Raw genomic sequence first — 21,705 nt, 5'->3', positions numbered from 1 at the left:
CCACCGTTTGGCACACAGGCATATTTCCTTTGGTGTCAAAATCCACACTAGGAAGAAAATAGTCATTGTGAAAATATTTTTACACTCTTCCCGGGTTAGGTCGGTTCAAATTGTGCAATGTAACGTTATAAAACTCTTATTTTGGAACCATTTCTGCTCTTGGTTTCTGCAGAATGCTCCGTCAGCGCAATTGCAGATTTGGTTTTTCTGGTGGATGGCTCATGGAGCGTTGGCAGAGAGAACTTCAAGCACATCCGTAGTTTTATCGCTGGCCTGGCTGGGGCCTTTGACATTGGCGAGGACAAAACTCGAGTGGCTGTGGTACAATACAGTACGGACACTCGCACAGAGTTCCCTCTCACACGTTACACCAGGAGAGGAGACTTGCTCCAAGCCATCAACTCGCTCCCATACAAGGGAGGCAATACCATGACAGGTGAGGAGCTCCTCAATCTAGTATATTTCATAACACAAGTATGAAGTGAGACAAATACGTGCAATGTCTTTTTCCCTCTTTCTGTAGGTGATGCAATTGAGTACTTGCTGCAAAACATCTTTACGGAGGAAGCTGGTTCCAGGAAAGTTTTTCCAAAGATAGCCATGATCATCACTGATGGAAAATCTCAGGATTCAGTCGAGGAGCATGCTAGAAGACTTAGAAACATTGGAGTGGAAATATTTGTCCTCGGTATGTTTTTCACAAAGAAAGTTTTTATTTTGCTATCCCATGAGTCCTATTGGCCAGTTCTTGGAAACTTTTTGACTTTCCACTGATTGTAAGATGCACTACACTATAGCGTGAGCATCCTTTGAGTTACAATATTTTTTTCCCCTCTTTTTCCATCTCAGGTATCAAAGGCGCAGATGATGATGAACTGAGAGAAATGGCTTCCACTCCGTACAACACCCATGTGTACAATGTACCTAATTTTGATATGATCCAAGATGTCCAGAAAAACATCATCAACGAAGTGTGCTCTGGTGTCGATGAGCAGCTCAGCGTTCTAATCAGCGGTGAAGAAAGTAGGTCCAACATTCTGCTTGTAAAATGTGTTGTTTCAGCTGATTATTTATGGCCTGGAAAATGTTGTTTACAACACAAACTGGAAAGCCATAGGAGTAAACAGGGCGCTGAATTCTTTTCTTGTCTGGTCTGATGCCTTTCATCAGTGGTGGAACCAGCATCCAACTTGCTGGTGACGGAAATTTCTTCAAAGTCAATGAGAGTGACGTGGGATCCGTCGCAGGGATATATCACAGGATATAAGCTTGTCCTCGTTCCCATGTTGCCTGGCATCAATCGTCAAGAGTTGTACATTGTCGCTACACAGACGTCCATCAACGTTCGTGATCTCGCTCCTGATACGGAGTACGAGATAAGCCTGTATGCCCTCAAGGGTCTGACACCCAGTGAAGCCATTGTGGCTATGGAGAGGACACAGCCTGTCAAAGTGAGAACAGGTGAGCAGATTTGTTTGTGTGACTTATCGTCAACCCTGTCATTCATGTTACTTTTTTGGTGAAAGCCCTTTAACCCCCTTGTACATGATATCATTCCAGAATGCTCTCTGGGAGTGGATGTGCAGGCTGACGTGGTTCTGCTTGTGGACGGCTCATACAGTATTGGATTACAAAACTTTGCCAAAGTCCGTGCCTTCTTGGAGGTGCTGGTCAATTCTTTTGATATTGCCCCCAACAAAGTCCAGCTTAGCTTAGTCCAATACAGTCGAGATCCACACACTGAGTTTGCGCTCAACACCCATCATGACATTAATGCGGTTGTCAAAGCAGTCCGCACTTTCCCTTACCGTGGAGGCTCCACCAACACTGGCAAGGCAATGGCCTACGTGAAGGACAGGATCTTTACCAACGCACGTGGCGCGAGAAATAATGTCCCTCGTGTCATGGTGCTCGTCACAGACGGAAAGTCATCAGACTCTTTTAAGGACGCAGCAACCAACCTGAGGAAGATTGATGTGGAGATTTTTGCTGTTGGTGTGAAAGATGCAGTGAGGTCAGAGCTGGAGGCCATTGCCAATGAACCTTCAGATACTCATGTCTACGAGGTGGAGGACTTTGATGCCTTCCAGAGGATTTCCAAAGAGCTTACCCAGTCCATCTGTTTGAGGATTGAACAGGAACTGCTCAAGATTAAAAAGAAGAGTAAGTTCCAGGACAAATGATCTTAACTTACCAATTTGGAGTCAAGCTTAGGCTACATATGTGTTTTCCACAAAGTGTTTGACTTCTGAGTTTCTAGTTAAATAGGAAAATAGTACATCTGTTGAAGACATGTGAAGCATGCAACTCTACAACAACAACAAGGATACAGCCATTCTCGCTTACTTTGAATTTTCAAATTTTCAAGATGGACATAATTAGAAGATCAAATTAGTCCAATACAGCTGTGCCGCTGTCCATCACAATGGATTGTATTTACGATAATCACAATATTAAATTCCATACTGTAGTTACAATAAGTAACATCAAGTTGATGCAGACAAAATGCACACGCGTAGAGCACATGTTCAAACATTGTGTGATTTAGCCTAATTAGTATGTTATTGTTTTGTTTCTTAGGTCTGCTTCCACCCGAAAACTTGGAATTCTCTGAGATTACCTCCCGCAGCTTCCGTGCTACGTGGACTGCACCAATTTCCGATGTGTTGTCTTACTTGGTGCGCTTCCGGAAGGCTCAGGATGTCACCGGAGACTATATTACTTTGGCGGTTCCCCATCATACTACCACAGCTGTTCTGCCTCATCTTTCCCCCCTCACTACATATGAGGTCAATGTTTTTGGGCAGTATGAAAAAGGAGACAGTTTTCCTTTGACCGGTGAAGAAACTACTCTTGAAGGTAAGACATTTGCCTTCATTTGGAGGCTTTGGTAAACCCCTGCCAATTCTAAACAGCCACCTGAACTGATCCAAATAAATATCAGCTGTCCAGTGTGGGTTGAAGCTTATTTGCTCACTTGTTTAATATCACTGATGCTAGAACACATTAACATGGATCTATCTAACCTTTCCAGAGAAAGGGAGAGTACGGAGCCTACGAGTTACAGAGGAGACTACCAGCAGTTTCAGGGTATCTTGGAAAGCTGCTCCAGGCTCAGTACTCAGATACCGCCTCTCATACGTCCCACTTAGTGGTGCTGGGGAAATACTGGAGGCCCAGACTATTGGAGATGAGACTACCATTGTACTAGAGGAACTTTTCCCCATTACCACCTACCGTGTGTCTGTGTCTGCTGAATACATCACAGGCATGGGGGATGAAATGCAAGTGGATGGCACAACCAAAGAAGGTAAGCCAAAAACAGAAGTACAGAATTTTTTTATTTTTTCCTGTGCAATAAATCCTGATTATAGTTTATTTCATTTTTGTTTTTCTTCAGCAATCGGCTCTCCTCGTAACCTTCGGGTGTTTGATGAAACCATCAATACCATGAGACTAACATGGGATGCTGCACCAGGAAATGTTCGCCAATACGTCATTGCCTTTAAACCTGCCGAAGCAGGTGAGAGGAGGGAGGTCACCATCAGAGGAGATACAACCCAGGCTTTGCTTGAGAACCTCCAACCAGAAACTGAATATGAGCTGTTTGTCAGTGCACGCTATACTTCTGGCTTGGGCGATCCTCTTCTGGGTACAGGAACAACATTAGAAGGTAAGAAAGAATGTCTTTTTATTTATGTGAATTTGGGTCTTGAAAAATGGTACCATCAGTGGTGTGGTATGGGTGAACAGAACATGGGGCAAGTCAAATATTTACATGGATGGAGTGTCCTTTCCAAAAGTGTGGATATCAGCCTTTTTTTTTTGTATTCTTTAGTGCTTTCACAGTTCTACTGGTGTTCAACAATGCAGAAGTCACTCAAATAAGTATAGCTTGCATCTCTAACTGTCAGGTTTTGCGAAGTGGGAGGTAGAGGGAGCAGGGTGGACTGAGCAAACAATATTAACAAATACAAACAGGAGTACATTGGACAAAACTAACTGAAGTATACAAGCAGTTTTGAAAACCACAGGAAGTAACAAAAATCTATGCCAGAAACAAAACATGACAGGGGCACACAGACACACACAATGATCAAACCAAGACTGACAGAAGCCGGGGAAATAAATACAAGCAAGATGACGAGAAAATGAGAAACACCTGGACAAGACACAAAGGGTTGAGGGAGCTGATTGGTTAAACACAAGGGACCTGCATGACGAGAACAGGTGAAGACAAAAAGGGCATGAGCGAACAAAACCAAATGTAATCTAAACAAAAACATAACACTAACAGCCACGTTAGACATGAACTCTTAAATGGGGTGCTGTTCTTTCAATTAAAAAAAAATGAAATTACACTAAAAAAAGTTGTTGTTGAATTTAGTTATTTTCTCTGTTAATTGGTTGCAATAAATAAAATCAGTTGGAATTTTAAAGTAGACTATACATCGGCCTCATAACTGTATCTGAATCCAAATGATTTTGTTTTGTGCAGCCACTTGATGAAATACAATTTAGTAAGTTCAACACACCATTTACGTTCAGTGTAGGTCCACTGCTATTCTTACTTGTACCGCCACCCCACCCTGCACACCATCACCCTCTCCACTCCATGCTACACCAGTGAGTGTGTGAAATGTTTGCAGTGGACTGTAGTTTCAACAAATCAATGCTGCTTGGTCTGCACATTCATTATCACACCCAGTGCCATGCAAGCCATGCATGCTGAGGAGGTTAACTGTTTTACTTTTGATTTATTTTTTATGAGGTATGATTTGAGAGAAAATTCTTGGAATGGAGCACTGGATCTAATTATTTTGGCACAGACTGTAGGTTTGATGAGGAGGAAATTTGTGTGTGTGTTAGGAGTGGAGGGGAGGAGCACGGGGTGCTTGTAAACCTGGAAAATGTGAATGGCTTACAGGAGAAGCCTGCACTCTCATCCTGTTACATCTTGGTTTGTCTGCCAGTTGTGTCCCATACATGGGTATATACACAACACCCATGTAGAGCTATGTACTGTATAATATACACTGCCTACAATACAGTATGAACATATTTGTATCGAGTAATTCCGATGCAGTTTAATATACGAAGAGGGTTTTTGAGATACAAAGCAAATTCTCCATCAATGCCAGAGAGTGTTAACGTTGGAGCTCAACCACCTTAGGAAAGGAAGGAAAATAAAGGAACATTAGTTATAACCAGAATGAGTGCACTGTTGTTGGCGTTATGAACACCAAGTAAGGTATTGTCTCCAGAATGAAGAATGTCACTTCCACTAAAAGGTGTATTAAATTAAAGGTAGTGAGGGAAAAAGTCTGCATTCTGCCAGTGAGAACAGTCATCAGACCTTTCGGCTGTCGGGAAACACGCAACAGAGGCTCATTGTTGTTTCTCTAAAGTGAGACAATTGTGTACAATTCTATTTTAGAATGAGACTTAATGGAAATTGATATTCAAATTGATTGTAGCATGCTTTGGATTTGATTAAGGTTTTTAAATTAAAAGGAAATTATGCCTGGGCATGCAATAAATCTCAGCCTCAGCTAATGATAACATGTAGATAAATGTTTCCCATTCCTTTCCGAACCATTGTATCAACATGGTTTAATTTTGCGTAAACAAATTCCTTTTGTGCTTTCCCTCTTGAGCAAAATGAAGGCATTATAGAGTTAACATCCATGAGTCAGATATGTGCCGTCACTAGCTGCACACCCCCATAGGAAAAGGCCTGATGACAAAGCACTTTGTTTAGGCGGCCCTATTAAGATGTCATGATCTCAGCGTGCTCTGAACACTGACCTCATTGTCTTCAGGGGTCACTTGCTTTGACTGACCCTCCCTGTGAAGTCCATGTAGGTGGATTACACAAAGCAAGCTCTTATGGCTAAGGCCGTATGGCGGAAGCCAACACAGAAGCCATAGGGTATGCAGAATTGTTTCTATGTCTAAGAGGGCAGCAGTCTTGCCAGGTGCAGCAGCAAATGGAATGATCAGGGACATGGTAGCCCTCAGAAATTTCGGGAAACAGCTTCATTTTCCCGAACGGCAGGGGTATTTCCACACTGGTCCTGGTCCCGTCAACATGACGGCCGCACCCCGACGCTGAATACGTTTTGGTGCATGACCACCCGTCGACGGCAACATTTCAAGGCATGACAGCAGCGTATCATCAGGCCCTCAAGCGCATCATTAGGCATTAACAAGATGCATGGCATCAATAAGAGTTGCCTTTCACATGTAATACCATATTTGTTTTGTTTCTCTAATTTATATCATTCTTATAAGTTTTTTTTTTAAATTTACATGTAAACTATATCCATTTTGGTGTTGCTGATGGTGTAGTGCAGGGGTGTCAAACTCGGGTCCTGGAGGGCCGGTGTCCTGCATGTTTTCCAAGTCTCCCTGTTGCAACACACCTGATTCAAATGAACAGGTTCAATGTCAGGCTTGCGCAGAGCTTGCTGATGATCTGATCATTTGAATCAGGTGTGTTGCAACAGGGAGACTTGGAAAACATGCAGGACAGCGGCCCTCCAGGACCGGAATTTGACACCCCTGGTGTAGTGGTACACTCGCCTGACTTGTATGCGGGCAGCGTGGGATCGGTTCCCACTCAGTGAAGGTGTGGATGTGGGCGTGAATGGTTGTTTTGTACCCTCCGACTGACTGGCGACCAGTTCAGGGTGTAGTCTGCCTTCCGTCTGAAGTCTGCTGGGATAGGCTCCAGCTAGTCCCCATAATCCTCTTCAGTATAAGCGGTGTTGAAAATGGATGGATGGATGGACTATATCCATTTTTAATACAAGGTTCTGTCTGTGGAACTGCTAGTCTCATGTTTGTCTACAGTATAGTAATAAACTGACTAGTCTAGCTTTGAATGTGACATCATGATTGCATTTCAGATGCATGTCATTAAAGTAATAAGTAATAAGTGAAGAAGTAAGCTAAATTAAGGGTGACCTGCAGAGATGCTCCAGCTTTGCCCTTCCTGTGTGGAGTTTGCATGTTCTCGCCGTGCCTGCGTGGGTTTTCTCCGGGTACTCCGATTTCCTCCCACATTCCCAAAAACAATCGCAGGTTAATGCAACACTCGAAATGGTCCCTTGGTGTGCTAGTGAGCGTGCGTGGTTGTTTTTCTGTGTGCCCTGCCATTGGCTGGCAACCAGTTCAAGGTATCCCCCGCCTACTGCCTGAAGATAGCTGGGATAGGCTCCAGCACGCCCGCGACCCTTGAACGGATGAATGGATGAATGGATGCAGAGCTCCGATGTGACTTTCAGCTTAGAGAAAGTGAAGATTCGACAAGTCAGAACTTGGTGCCTGGGTTGGGTCCACATTTCAGTGGCCTTGGTGCATATAACATAATGAAGGTAATTATCAGTGCATGAGATAATGCGAACACATTTTTGTGGTTACTGTTCTTTGTTTTGATAATTAGCTTTGGGCCTCCTTGATTGTATCTGTAAAGGTTGTGCCAGCACACACCCAATGGGGAAAGCTTTTATTCTTGAGTTGTGTCCTAGCGGGGTATATGAACGTGGTAAGGCTTTTGTGCAAATGTATCCGTCTTTTTTTCATGCTTTGGTCGAGGGACTTAACTAGACAATACCACTTATATCACAGAGGACTGGGAGTTCAGGGCAGTCAGACAAGGATGCGTTGAATGTTTTTATTCGCAAACAATTATTCTCAGGGCTACCAGGAATGCCCATGACTTGATTTATGATAGCTGTCTTGCAAGTTTAGCTTTTCAGAGTGGAAAAAGTCAGATTCAGTTCATGCTAAATCTGTGAACCATGTGTCTCATGCATGCGTGCTTTACCTTTTGGAGTGGCCCCTTTACTCGTGTGCAAATGTTGAAAAGTGGGCCAATGTCTGCAAAAGTAATCATCCCCGTGTTCCTTCCCTTCGCCCACGGTTCACACATAGCCGGAACAGTCAATCAGGTTTATCTTTTGCCGTTCATTTGGCAAAGGCTCGCTAGTTATTGGGATGGTCTGCTTGTAGAATGTGCAGCCTTGAGCCTTGACTGTTTTCATGGTTCTCAAACTCTGGAACTCCTCATCTCTGAAGTCAACTCTCAAAGTGCAGATCACTCTGTTTGGCTGGAACATCTTCTGCTGTTATTTCAGTTCAGATCGCTTTCCAGACCCTCAGTAATGGATGGATGGGATGCTCAGAAGGAGTAATAAATTGAACACAGTGGCTTTTTCATCCCAAGAAGCACATCTCATCTTTTTTTTGTTTTGTTTTGTTTTCCATGGGGTTTGATAAATGTGATTAACAGTGACCACCCGGCTAAACCACCAGTCATTAGGCACCAGCATGAAGGGATAAAGGCAAATACAGCCAGCGTCGTAGGACGCATGATTGTTCTGGCTTCTCAATGTTTCAACCAGGTGGAAGTGGTGAGAGTCTCAACATGGCCTCACCACTCTCAGCGTCTGGCTGCTCATCATGAAACACCACCAACAAAATCCCCGAGCTATAAAATGAGTGAGGACATGAGGTAGTGCAACATCTGCAATTGTAGAAATCATGGATCGTGTTCCTTAGTTTCATTGGAAAATTAAAGTGCTGCAAGGAGAGGTGCAGAAGATATGCAATTTGTGATTAGTTTAGCAGATTTCTCCTTCAGTCTTTGATTATAAAAGGAGACGGTCCTGGTGTAGTACAGAATGATCCTGCAGGGTCAACAGGAAGACAGATGAGTGATGATGGCTTATTGTTTGTAGAATTCCCTGTCGTGATTTATGTCTTCTACCTTTGTGCTCCATTAGAGGGAATGAAGCAATAAACATCGCTGAAAATGTATCCAACTACTGTATTCTATTTTTATTGATATATCTCTGAATTTATCCACAGAACTTGGTTCACCAAGAAACCTGGTAACCAAAGACCCCACAGACACCACTTTTATTGTGTCTTGGGTTGCGGCCCCGGGTAAAGTTCGTCAGTACCGGATCACCTGGCAGTCTATGTTCACCCCGGAGTCTGGAGAAAAGACAATCCCGGGAGAGTTCACATCCACTATTCTGGAGGGTCTCACGCCAGAGACACGTTATCAAGTGTCTGTGCATGCTGTTTACGGTCATGGCGAAGGTCAGCCATTGGCTGGGGAGGAAACCACCGATAGTAAGTCCATTATTTTGATTTGACTTACTCCCTTTCTTTCCCGCTCTTTCACTTTATCCTCAACTGCGCATTTTGTTTGTATCATATGCACCTTGTCCTTTTGTGTTCTCATGTGTTTTGAGTTTCTCCTTGATTAGAAAGGATGACGAAAAGTAAAGCAATGGATTTTCACATACCCTGGCTGGAAATTTGTCACACATTTATTACCACAAAGCCACTTTTTAGATTTAAGTCGACACACTCTTATTGATGACTTGATACCAGTTTGGTTCAGCATTCTGCTTAACGCTCTGCAGAAAGGACTGGTTTAGATTGAAAAAACACAATGCCCTCTCATCTCACACATTTCTGCGTTCTAAACAAGCACTGCTTTTGTAGCCGTAAAATGTCAGCCATATTTTCTCCAATGTAAACTTACTCTTTTCTTCTTTGGACAACAAGTTCTGTGTAACTCATAAACATCCAGTCCAAGGCTGTGCATAATCAATCATATAACAAAGTAGATATCCAGATGAAAGACTTCGACATGATGACGTTTAGTTAACTTACCATCGGGACAGCCTTGATGCTTATGTTTCCAAAGGTGCGGAAACACAAGCTTTTAAGCACACACTTAACTGCACATTTGAATCTGAACTCGGTCTGCATTTTCCATCAGATTCAATTCATCCTTTCCCCCGTCTCAACCACAAATGTTTTTTGTTTTTCTTCCCTACAGTCTCGGATGCTGGCAGAGTGATCGCCGTCTCCGAGGAGACGGAAAAGAGCATGAAGGTGACATGGCAGCCAGCACCTGGAAATGTGGTCAACTACCGTGTTACCTATAAACCGCAGTCGGGAGGGCGCCAGCTGGCAGCCAAGGTGCCCGGCGGCAATACCACCACAGTGCTGAGACGCCTTACTCCCCTCACCACCTATGACATCATTGTTGTGCCGGTTTACCGTTCAGGAGAGGGCAAAGCAAGACAAGGAGCAGGAACAACATGTAAGTTGGTCTATCACTTAGTCTTACTGTTATTAGCCCAATGTATTCCTGCATGTTTATCACAACATTTGAAGCAAAACATTAACACAGGCAGGGGTCACTCAGAAATTAAACACGAGCACAACCTGTTCCAGAATGCAGTTTCATTTATTAAAGGTATAAATTGTAATTGAATTATTCAATCATGTAAAGGAACAGGTATCTTAATAAGTATTCAAAACAGTCGACCTGATCTTGGGAAAGGAGGGAAAATCATTCTGCGCCAGGTTAGGCGAGCAGAGAGGATTTTCCGGCATGGCAATGTTCTTCTCGGCTAGGGACTGTCAGATGCTCGAGGCATGGTGAGCAGGCGCGTTGTTCAAGTGAAGCAGCCAAGAGTCGTCCTGCCACAACTCTCAACTTTTGCCGCGCACTGAATGACGCAAAGGCAGACGGATCTTTTTGTAGACATGCTGGATGGTTGCCTGAAGTAGTGGAAGATGGCCCTCACATGAAGAACAATACGATCAACAGGACTTTGAATGTCCTGCTTTCTTTGGCCTTGGCGATGTCAGACATTTCCACTGAAGGCTCAGGCAATTGGTCTCTGATGACTTAAAGTTCCATGATCCCTAGCAAGTCTGTTCTTCTTGTTCTCATTATCACTCACTCTGCTCACCGCTTGACGACTTGGCACTCAGGTTACGTGAATAAAATCATGTGGAGAAAAGTTCAGTGGCTACAGAGAGCTGAGGTCACAGTTACCGCGTATACTCCATGGCAATTGCACTCCAGAGGAAAACACATCGTTTCGGTCTGAAAATATATAGCTGGTGTCGGGGCGATACCTCCTATATCACATTTGGATTAATTTCATGTTTTCACAAATCTGTGCATGTGGTCAATTCACACAGTTGAATGTTCTTTTTTTGAAATTTTTAATTATTTATCAATTTAAAGTGTTGAGAATAGGTGAAAAGTGATGATTTTGCTGGTATGAGGATTCCCCCGACGCCAGCGATTTGTGACACCAGTTGTACAACTTTTCTGACACACCTAAATGTAAAAGTCCATCAGTCGTTTTCTTATGAATACTGTACCTCGTGCTAATTTTGGTTTAGGTTTTGTGCTTTGCGTAAATACTGCAAATACACAAAAAATTATTTATTGGTATATAGCCGTTAAGAGTTAAAATAAAAGAAAATACGTATTTGCCTCTCTCTCCCTACCAGTGACCCCCTATAAAGGTCCCAGGAATCTCCAGACTTCAGAACCGACAAAGACCAGTTTCCGTGTAACTTGGGACCCTGCACCTGGTGAGGTCAAGGGTTACAAAGTCACTTTCCACCCCGCAGAGGATGATATTGACCTGGGAGAGCTACTAGTTGGCCCCTATGACAACACCGTGGTACTGGAGGAGTTAAGGTAGCGGTGCATTTTTTAGCTTTTCACTTTTAAAGAAACATCTCCTGTACTTGGTATGCCATGACTAATGGCTGATTTATTTGCATTCCCAGAGCTGATACCAAATACACAGTGAATGTGTTTGGCGTGTTTGAGGGAGGAGAAAGTATGCCATTAGCTGGAGAGGAGAAAACCACACTCACGAGTGGACCTGAGCCACCTCCTGTTGAACTAGCAGGTAATGTTACCCACTGTTCCATTACATGACATTGTGAGGAAATGAAAACCAATCGATTCACATCTACAGCAGTGCCACGTCAATCAAGAATTTCCTGCTGTCTATCGTATTGGGATTCCACCTTCAATTTTCAGCCCGAGTGCAGACTTGAGCCATACTTATATCATTTATTTCAGTTTTAAAATGTTTTATGATTTTCTGAGTCAGAGGGCAGCACACAAGTATGCACACTGTTAAGGAAAACTGACGTGTTTCATAGGAGCATGGAAGGCCAGTTCGACTGGGCCACTCCTAATAAGGAGACAGATAAAGAGCTGTCTACTTCAAAGCGTTTGAACTTCTGTCAGATATCAGTCCTTTTCTTTTTGCACCTGAAACAGTTGAGGAGTGTTTCCCACTTGCATCACGTTTCTGTTTGTTTGACATCTGATTGTTTGTTGTGAGGTTGAGATTTTTATTTATTTTTATTTTGTTTGTGTGCGTGGGGGGAGGGGAGTGACCCAGTTGTAAATCAAATATGTAACCTGTGTTCAGTTGCAGACAATGGCAGTTAGTGCAACATCTGCCTGTGCCAGTTGCGCATCTGCAGTCTTCTTTTAGGTGCTGAGGATTCCAGCGCGCAGTTGGCAAAACAACATTTGAACATGACCTGGCTGCTAAGGAGGGCAAGGGAGTTCCTTCAGCCTTTGATTGTCATGGGCTGTTATGACTTTATTCTCCTGATTTGCCCCTGGGATGAACGCACCGATGCAAATAAAACACAGCCAAGAGAGACACTGCCCTGACATGCAGCAAAACGAGAGGACAATAATTACGACACCTGGAAAATAAATGCTCCCTGAAAAAAAATTCCTCCCAGAAGGAGGAAAAAAATATTAGGCACTTCACTGCCTGCTTGTGCAGATGTTTGCATTTTTTGGGTTATGTTTGGAACTGTTTTACAAATATTCTCTCATTTCCTTCTTTTCCTTCCTTATCTTAAATCAACATGATCATTCTTCAACATTTACATTTTGATGGATCACGTTATCATGCACGAGCGATTGCATCTCCTCTGAAATGTCATCCAATGAAGACATTGAACTCTTTGCCCTGTCAGATGTCATGTGTAAGACCAGTGCGCAGGCTGACATTGTTCTACTTGTCGATGGCTCCTGGAGTATCGGACGTCTCAACTTCAAGACAATTCGCTCTTTCATCGCTCGCATGGTTGGAGTTTTTGACATCGGCCCCAAAAGAGTCCAAATTGGTGAGTCTGTCCGGCCGAAGAAACATTTGCCAAAAAGCAATTTTAAAGCTGTGATTGTTTTTCTAATGACCATTTGCGGGTTATTTAGGTCTTGCCCAGTACAGCGGAGACCCGAAGACTGAATGGCATTTGGATGCTCACCAAACCAGGGAATCCCTCTTGGATGCAATCTCTAACCTTCCCTACAAGGGCGGAAACACCTTGACTGGTACTTTAGTTTCTGTATTCAAGATAAATTAATTAAAACAAACAGAAAAAACATAACAAACAAAAATATCAATATCTTACGTACCTACAGGTCTGGCTTTGAACTACTTGCTCCAGAACAATTTCAAAGAAAATGTTGGCATGCGACCCAGCGCTCGCAAAATTGGTGTGCTGATCACTGATGGCAAATCCCAGGATGATGTTATTATCAACTCTCAGAGACTGCGCGATCAGGGCATTGAGCTCTACGCCATTGGTAAATCCATTTTGCACACTCCATGCTAACGATGATAACTGACATTGCCGTCATTGATAGTGGCTCTCTTCTATGTGATAATTCAGGTGTCAAGAACGCTGATGAGAATGAACTGAGGTCCATTGCCACGGATCCGGATGATATTCACATGTACAATGTGGCCGATTTCTCCTTCTTGCTGGACATTGTGGACAGGCTCACTGTCAACCTTTGTAACAGTGTCAAGGGTGCAGGTGCGTATCCGTTTTCATGACCATCAAGTCCGCTTTACTACAATTGCAGATTTTTTGATGTTGTATGATGATAAGGTTTTTTTCTTTAAAAGTGTGCACTAGTCGTTCCCCATAGTTGATGAATGCATCCCAAAGCATTCTAGATCATACCTTACTTCTTCACAACTTTGTGGGAACGGGGGCAGGGCCTTATGCGTTCCAATATGATTGTGCCCCAGTGCACACAGCAAGCTTCATAAAGGCATGCTTGGATGAGTTTGGTATGGACCTTATGAGCCTTGACTTCAACTCCCATAAAACACCTTAGTGGGATGAAAATGAACAGAGATTGCGAGCCAGGGCCTCTCATCCAAGATCAGCGATCTCTGACCTCAAGTCTTCTTCTGGATGAGTGGAAAAAGATTCCCACAGACACATTCCAAAATCTTGTCGAGAGAGTGGAAGCTGCTGCAGTTCCATTTACTTTTCCATTCTCAGTTCCTGTAAAATTGTGGAATGGCCAAAAGTCGCATTACTTTTTTCAAAATAGGGCATTTCGCTTACAATAAAGTGCAAGGTAGAAGAACGGGAGTGAGTCAAACCATTAGGAATAACTGCAAATACAGCATTATTTTCAAGTCTCCCTGCCACTAATTAAAATGCAGGCAACTCAATCAAATTTAAGAGTTGAAAACCGGCTGCGGTCTGGGGCTGTTGTGACTTTCCAGTTTATGAGAATTTGCAGGTGGTAACACACGTCGGAAACAACTTTTGCACGCATATAATGCTGACCGTGACGGTTTGTCTTGCACTTTCCGTCTGCTGAAGGAGGTTCGCCTGATGCGCCAACTAATCTGGTAACATCTGAGGTGACTCACAGTTCTTTCCGAGCCACATGGACTGCCCCTGAGGACCCAGTGGAAAAATTCCGTGTGGAATATGTGTCTGAAGCAGGAATCACACAACAGGTAACTAACTCTATAACTGTTAGACCACGAAAAATGCAGCCAGTATTTCCTTCTCAAATCACATAAAGGTTAAGCGCAGTTCCCCCCGAGGCGAGGTATTGAGAGAAGTTTGGCCTAAAATACTCGATGTAATGGGCCACTGTTTCAGAGTCTAATGGGATATTGTGCTCAAACTGCAATTTCCAACCTCCTGTTTGTATTGGCCTCCTGCTGAATGGATGTCAAATAACATTATGATGGGACGCAGGGGTAGGAAACATTAACACACAGGTCTCAGTTTGGAATAGAAAACATAATGAACCATAGCAGCACTGGAAAAATAAAATGCACACGTATATAGACATGACATGCTCATTTCTGTTCATTAATTGATTACCCAAATCTGAGAAGGTAAAACAACCTTCAATATCTACCAAGCTTAAGGTATGCCTGCACAATCGAATAAGGCCCAAATTTATCGAATATATATTTTTCAAATACATATGAAGGAAAAAAATACGATTATTTTTGATTGACACAAACAAAGTGGTCCCGGTATTCATTGTTTTTACCGATTCCGTTTGCAGTTTGAAACATGAATACTTCTGTTCCTTTATTGCTTGCATATTGCATGTAACACCGCTGCAAACTCCAAAAACAACAATAAACATATTAATGCATGAATAGTTGTCAGTGCCAAACAAAACATTATTAGTTTGTCAATCCTCATAATTCATGTGCAGTGAATGCCATCGTACATGCGGTTGGTTAATGAGTGTGCAGGTTATTTCTTTTGTTCTGGTACCTCCTATGCACAGAGACAACCACTACCCTTCAACTAGTAGTAGAGATCTACATTACACCTTAACAATAATCAATCAGCGCGTGTGCCAATGTATAAAATATTGGTGCGTGCCAATGACCATACAAAGGCAAACCATCCTGTAAGTGTCCTTTCTGTTCTTAGGTGTTTGTGGATGGCACTCAGAACACAGTGGTCCTCCAGCTGCTCCAACCTCTGACTGAGTATCTGGTTAACGTCTACTCTGTGCTGGGAGAGGAGAGCAGCGAGCCACTGACGGGCGTCGAGACCACATGTAGGTTTTTGCTCTCTGGGGTTTTGCTTTACTACTCTGCATGTGGTGTTGGATTCAAGAGACTTTTAAGTCTCCAATTATGGTCAAAGGTTTCAGAGGGAATGTTCACTCTGAAAGGCGTCTCCAAATAATGTCAACATTAAAGAAAGGCTCACTAGACTTTTATCGCCATCGCTTTGGCCATGCGTGAAACATCCACACATCCATTATCCGTACCACTTATCTTCACAAGAGTAGAATACTAAAGACGAAAACACCGAAGCTCAGATTTATTGATAGGTTGGAAACGTTTGACCCGATGTATGCGTTTCCAAGCCTCAAATATTTTGCCTCGCTCACCTTGCCTCACCTGTCCAACTTTAAATTAGAAAGGCTCATCGGAGAGCTTGAAATGCTTGCACATGCAGGGATGATGGCTTTGTGTGTTATGTCACAATCATATCAGAGCTTTCAGCTGGCCCAACGTGAAAGGTAGGGAAGGGTAATTCGTTTAGTACCTCTGTTTTATGGCCATGCTGGTCCTCGTATGCAGATACTGCAAAAGTGACCTAATTTATTGCAAATGATGAGGCTGCAAAATGACAATAATAAATCTTCATGAAATGCAACAACTGACTGTAAATACTTGCCATGTGGTATGAGCCACATTTTGACTTTTTAGGGTTTTTTTTCAAGTGGTTAATTGAAGATTTATTGGCACTCTGTAGAAAAAACAAACAAGATTTACCGGTTCCAGTAAAAAACACTGTCCGTGAGAATTTTTCATTATTCTTCACTCTCTAACTCCGTAGTGCCCCTACCTGGCGTGAGAAGGATGGACATCTTTGATGAGCAGATGACCACAATGAGAGTGAGATGGGAGCCAGTGCCAGGTGCTACAGGCTACATGTTGCTCTACAACGCCATTAATGCCACGGAGCCTACAGTCGAGCAGGAGGTAAGTGCCTGTCAGCTGCTGATTTCACGCTATTCCAAAAATACAACCTCATTTTTGTAGGAAGGTTTTAAAAGCAAAGCACATACAAATGCAGCGCTTAACACTTGAGAGCGATCTTGGACCAAAAACAGTTGTAACACAATGAAGTCATATTTTTACACAGCGACCACTATTGCCTCCAAGGAAAAGGGAAAAGAGTAACATTGTTACAAAAGGGTGGGTGTGAATATGTACGATCTCACTTAGCCCAGGGAGTGTTAGAATTCGTTCTGAGAGGTGCTCAAAACAGTGAAAGCAAATGTATCCCACAGGTGTCTGACTTTTCTTTTTTTTTTTGCCACAGATCAGAGTGGGTAGTGACACAACTAATGTCCAGCTGGTGAAATTATTCCCCAACACAGCCTACTCGGTGTCCCTCTTGGCCCTACATGGGGATGCAGCCAGTCAGCCACTGACACAACAGGGAGTCACCTGTAAGTACAGATTGAATTCAGATTATATTTCTGACCGTGCAATGCCCACAGGGCGCATTGTAGACAAGATTTATACCTGACTGTCATATATTTGTGACTGTTCCCTGGTTCAGCACCTCTGCCACCTGCGGGTGAACTAAGAGTCCAGGATATCACTCATAGTTCCATGAGACTCTTTTGGGATGCTGCTCCCGGTCCTGTCCGCAAGTACCTCATCACCTACAAGCCTGAGGGTGGAGAAGCAAAGGAGGTGAGTTTGATTTAAGTTCGTCTTTCATTGTGGATCTGTTACTACCACTGAAAACTTGCCGACTGACGTCTCAGTCAGCATCCAGCTGTATGAATTTTCAAAATGTTTGAGTCTAATGGAAAGGTTAAGAGGATGGTTTTACAACGGTCAAATGGGGATTGTGGTGCTGTTGAGTCGATAGACTACATGGTTGCTTTTCCCCTCTGGGAAAATTCTTGCTCTGGAAACATATGTGGAAGTGTCTCATGGCCTGTCACTTTGATTTTGAAAAATGTAGTGAGTAGGGGAAAAATTGTTCTGACCAGAAAATAGCAAAATGTTGGCTTTATGGATCATGGAATTCTTACCCACTCAGTGAGAGCATGCCACTCAAAACACAGACACATAAGAATGTCATTTTGTCTGACTTGGAAAAAAAAAAAACAACCTCGGAACTCCGCAAGTACCTCATCACCTACAAGCCTGAGGGTGGAGAAGCAAAGGAGGTGAGTTTGATTTAAGTTCGTCTTTCATTGTGGATCTGTTACTACCACTGAAAACTTGCCGACTGACGTCTCAGTCAGCATCCAGCTGTATGAATTTTCAAAATGTTTGAGTCTAATGGAAAGGTTAAGAGGATGGTTTTACAACGGTCAAATGGGGATTGTGGTGCTGTTGAGTCGATAGACTACATGGTTGCTTTTCCCCTCTGGGAAAATTCTTGCTCTGGAAACATATGTGGAAGTGTCTCATGGCCTGTCACTTTGATTTTGAAAAATGTAGTGAGTAGGGGAAAAATTGTTCTGACCAGAAAATAGCAAAATGTTGGCTTTATGGATCATGGAATTCTTACCCACTCAGTGAGAGCATGCCACTCAAAACACAGACACATAAGAATGTCATTTTGTCTGACTTGGAAAAAAAAAAAACAACCTCGGAACAAAAAAAAAAAACCCAAACTCAAGTCAGTTCACAAATTTGGAATAATGTGATGCAATCGTGATGTTTACAGCTGGAAGTCAGTGGATCAAGGACCAGTGCACCACTCGACAACCTGATCTCACAGACTGAGTATACCCTGGCTGTTACTCCAATCTATGATGTGGGTCCTGGCCAGACCATGTTGGGTGAAGGAGTCACTGGTAAGAATCAAGACACAACAAAACTACAATGACAACAAGTATAGTTATTGTTGTTGAAAAATCCTCCTAACTTTCGATCTGTACCTCTTGCAGATGTGGTTCCTGCCCCAAAGAATCTTCGATTCTCAGAGGTTACTCAGACCAGCTTCAGAGCCACCTGGGAGCATGGGGCTCCTGATGTGGCTCTCTATCGCATTGGCTGGTCCAAGAGGGGAGAAAACAACTTCCAATATGTACGTCTGAAAACATTTCTTAAAAACAACTGTGGACGTATATTTCATTGATTTTCATATTTTTCCGCCCCCCTGAATGACTTTTTAAAGAATCGCCTCCCATGCTCTGTTGTTCTCATCAGGCCATTCTGAACAGTGATGAGACGACCCACGTTCTTGAGAACCTGGACCCAGATACCCCCTATGATGTGTCAGTCACCGCCATCTACCCAGATGAGTCTGAGAGCGAAGACCTGCTTGGCACTGAAAGCACATGTAAGATGACTGAAACAATCACAAACGTGCGTTCAGTGTTTAGGCCCATGACAATATGTCCGTGTGGAATCTTGGTGTTTTTGTCAATGGTGAATATTCTGCGTGTTATGTTCAGTGAAGAGTGCGCCCATTATACCTTTTTATGTTTGCCTCTGTAGTGCCCAGGAGAAGTGTTCCGTGTAAGTAAACGTGTCAAAAAGGAAAATTATGATTTTCCTTTTAGAGTGATGAAAGCATGATTTAATTGTTTTGGTCAATCTGCACTGTTGTTCATTGGTCAAAAATCATCATCATCATCATCATCCTCATCATCATTTTCATCATCATCACCTTCATCATCACCTTCATCATCATCAAGCAAGGCCGACTGACACAGCTAGTTACTTGAAGTGCTACTGAGCTTCCATCTTTGTTTGTGTGCTTGTATCCCTGCTGCTTGTCCCAAAGCTCTTGTTGAGAATGATTTAACTTCAATCAGACGGAGTTTAGGATTGCATGTCGTATTGACAGAATTGACAATTCCTTGTTTTTGAAGCCCGTTCCACCATTCATTCATTCATCATTCATTCCTTTGCCATTCTGTCTTCATCCATCCATCCGTCCATTGCACTCACTGGTCCATCAATTTAGCCAAACTCCATCCCTGCTTCAGAAAAAGATACCATCCCCTGGATGAGTATTTTTTTTCTCTTTTAAAGCAGCAATCCTTGATATTCAAACTTTAAGAAGCATGCGCATTCCAATATGTTGGTTATCTTGCTTTGATGACAAATACATTTGGAGTCATTGACGTACAAACCGTTCAAGGCAATGGCCAGAATATCAAGGACAGCATCTTTAAAAGCATTTTGAAAGAAACTATGCCGCACCCGCTCTTGCCTTGTAGGATGACCCACCATACTGACAAGGTTGTAATTATCATCTATGGATTTTCCTCAGCACCTCTTGCCCCTCCTACCAACCTGGTTGTATTCAATGAAACAATCACATCCCTGAACGCCCGGTGGAATCCAGCTCCAGGCCGTGTCCAGAACTACAGGATCACCTATGTTCCCACTTCCGGGGGCAGGACTCAGACTGTAAGTCAAACACTAAGCACCGGTAATGAAGGGTATTTGCTCAGACCCGTTATTATACATATGAACAGAAGCAAAAATCAGTCCAAGTGCTTAAGGTTAATGAAGATGACCTCTGAGTCGTTCTACAAGTTGAGTGGCAATAGAGGAGGGGGAATGTTTTGAATTGGATTGGAAACGTAATTTTTGTAACACTGCCGAAGAATGAAAAGCAAAAAGGGTTACTGGGGTTTATTTATTTATTTATGCATGGACCGCACAGATTACTTTGGCTGTACACGTACTTTAGTATTTGGCAGGAATTAAGCCAACACATGGCAGCCAAATTGGCTTTCTCGACTTTTATCTCAATCAGATTTGTTCCTCCAACACAGCAGCATCAGTTCCGCATGAATGTTTGTCACTCCAAGTCAAATCTCCTAAACTGTTGTTTGGAAAAGTCAGCCGTGATTTCATGGAACCCCTCTGAGTTTTTTTTCCGACATTTCCGAACAGTGGAGATTGTGTCCTGCTGGTCATGGGCAGTCTTTCTGGAAGTCTTAATGGATGGCAGTTTAATTTTTGGTTTCACTTGGTTGACATTGCTTCCACAATTCAGGATTATAGGGAATTCTAAATTGTACTCATGCATGCGTGCATTCAAGCAGCATACAGAGAAAGTTGCAATCCACTTTGCCACTCGGCCTACGTGAGAGTGAGGGTTTTTTTTTTTTTTTTGTCACTTACTAACCAGTGTAGTTATTATATGTCATTGTGTTTTGAATGCCACACCAAATGTTTTCCCACTGTGTTATTACATGACTTTTCTACTTTAATACCACAAAGATGATTCACTGGATTGCGGAAGAAAACACATTTCCCTTCTTCTTGTAATATGCTGCTCTGTCAGAGGCTGTCTACACCTTCAGCTACTTACAATTGCAGCCGAGATGGACTGTGTTCCAGATGAAATGCGGTTACTGTACAATTGGCTGCATAATATGACATTGAAGGATGGGTGAAAAACTGAAAATGAATGTAATCTTCGTCAACTTGGTGAAAGATACCGTGTTTTAGGCAATATTGTTGCAGAATTATGTCAGGCACATTTGGAAGACCTATGTAATATCAGGACGATACGAATTTTCTTCTTTTCCCCTCTGCTGAAGAAAGACTCCACTAGTTTGTTGAGCTTTATGTTTGAAATGTCCATATCCCATATGAAGTATCCCGTATTTCTGGTACATGAATCATCTTGAGAGCACATCGATCTCACAGATTTACATTTTTCCTGTCAAAATTTGTTAGCGTCACTGTCTTATTTGAACGTTCGGATTCAAATATAAACCAAGGAGCCTAAAATATTGATTATTCCCCAAATAGGTCCAAGTTGGAGGGAAGAAGACCAATCTTTTCATGCCCAAGCTAACCCCTGACACTGAATATTCCATCAGTGTGGCGGCTGTTTACCCCCGAGGAGTCAGTAAAGAACTGATTGGACTTGGCACGACCAGTAAGATATTTATACTTTTGGATGCTTCTGAAAAACAAATATCAACAGGAGTATATTTAATGATTTTCTTTTTGTGGTAGACAGGCATGTGTGGCTTGTGGAAAAAGATTTCAATTGAGATGAGAACCAAGACAATTAAATGGGATGTTG

At 42.8% G+C, this 21,705-nt stretch overlaps 1 protein-coding gene across 5 annotated transcripts in view; it reads left to right on the top strand.

Annotated features, from left to right (window-relative positions):
• Positions 1 to 21,705, top strand: part of col12a1a (collagen, type XII, alpha 1a) — a 54,090-nt gene that overhangs the window by 7,838 nt on the left and 24,547 nt on the right. For 3 of the 5 annotated variants that reach the window (XM_019887172.1, XM_019887171.1, XM_019887174.1), the window contains exons 6-32: positions 173 to 436; positions 524 to 688; positions 850 to 1,023; positions 1,171 to 1,461; positions 1,561 to 2,163; positions 2,581 to 2,859; positions 3,035 to 3,310; positions 3,401 to 3,673; positions 8,875 to 9,144; positions 9,863 to 10,129; positions 11,341 to 11,533; positions 11,626 to 11,750; positions 12,850 to 12,999; positions 13,088 to 13,207; positions 13,298 to 13,462; positions 13,549 to 13,695; positions 14,503 to 14,642; positions 15,589 to 15,718; positions 16,510 to 16,655; positions 16,999 to 17,128; positions 17,242 to 17,378; positions 18,370 to 18,499; positions 18,593 to 18,732; positions 18,855 to 18,987; positions 19,146 to 19,166; positions 19,927 to 20,066; positions 21,426 to 21,555. In XM_019887172.1, the coding sequence (XP_019742731.1) occupies positions 173 to 436; positions 524 to 688; positions 850 to 1,023; positions 1,171 to 1,461; positions 1,561 to 2,163; positions 2,581 to 2,859; positions 3,035 to 3,310; positions 3,401 to 3,673; positions 8,875 to 9,144; positions 9,863 to 10,129; positions 11,341 to 11,533; positions 11,626 to 11,750; positions 12,850 to 12,999; positions 13,088 to 13,207; positions 13,298 to 13,462; positions 13,549 to 13,695; positions 14,503 to 14,642; positions 15,589 to 15,718; positions 16,510 to 16,655; positions 16,999 to 17,128; positions 17,242 to 17,378; positions 18,370 to 18,499; positions 18,593 to 18,732; positions 18,855 to 18,987; positions 19,146 to 19,166; positions 19,927 to 20,066; positions 21,426 to 21,555 (5,139 nt within the window). The remainder of the gene's footprint in view (positions 1 to 172; positions 437 to 523; positions 689 to 849; positions 1,024 to 1,170; positions 1,462 to 1,560; positions 2,164 to 2,580; positions 2,860 to 3,034; positions 3,311 to 3,400; positions 3,674 to 8,874; positions 9,145 to 9,862; positions 10,130 to 11,340; positions 11,534 to 11,625; positions 11,751 to 12,849; positions 13,000 to 13,087; positions 13,208 to 13,297; positions 13,463 to 13,548; positions 13,696 to 14,502; positions 14,643 to 15,588; positions 15,719 to 16,509; positions 16,656 to 16,998; positions 17,129 to 17,241; positions 17,379 to 18,369; positions 18,500 to 18,592; positions 18,733 to 18,854; positions 18,988 to 19,145; positions 19,167 to 19,926; positions 20,067 to 21,425; positions 21,556 to 21,705) is intronic. The other 2 variants (XM_019887173.1, XM_019887175.1) reach the window with 2 other exon arrangements.

Source organism: Hippocampus comes, unplaced genomic scaffold (genome assembly GCF_001891065.2).
Source record: "Hippocampus comes isolate QL1 unplaced genomic scaffold, H_comes_QL1_v1.1 scaffold176, whole genome shotgun sequence".
In the NCBI taxonomy this organism is placed as follows: Eukaryota; Metazoa; Chordata; class Actinopteri; order Syngnathiformes; family Syngnathidae; genus Hippocampus; species Hippocampus comes.
Note: the sequence above shows the minus strand (reverse complement) of the source record. Positions and strands in the feature narration are given on the sequence as shown.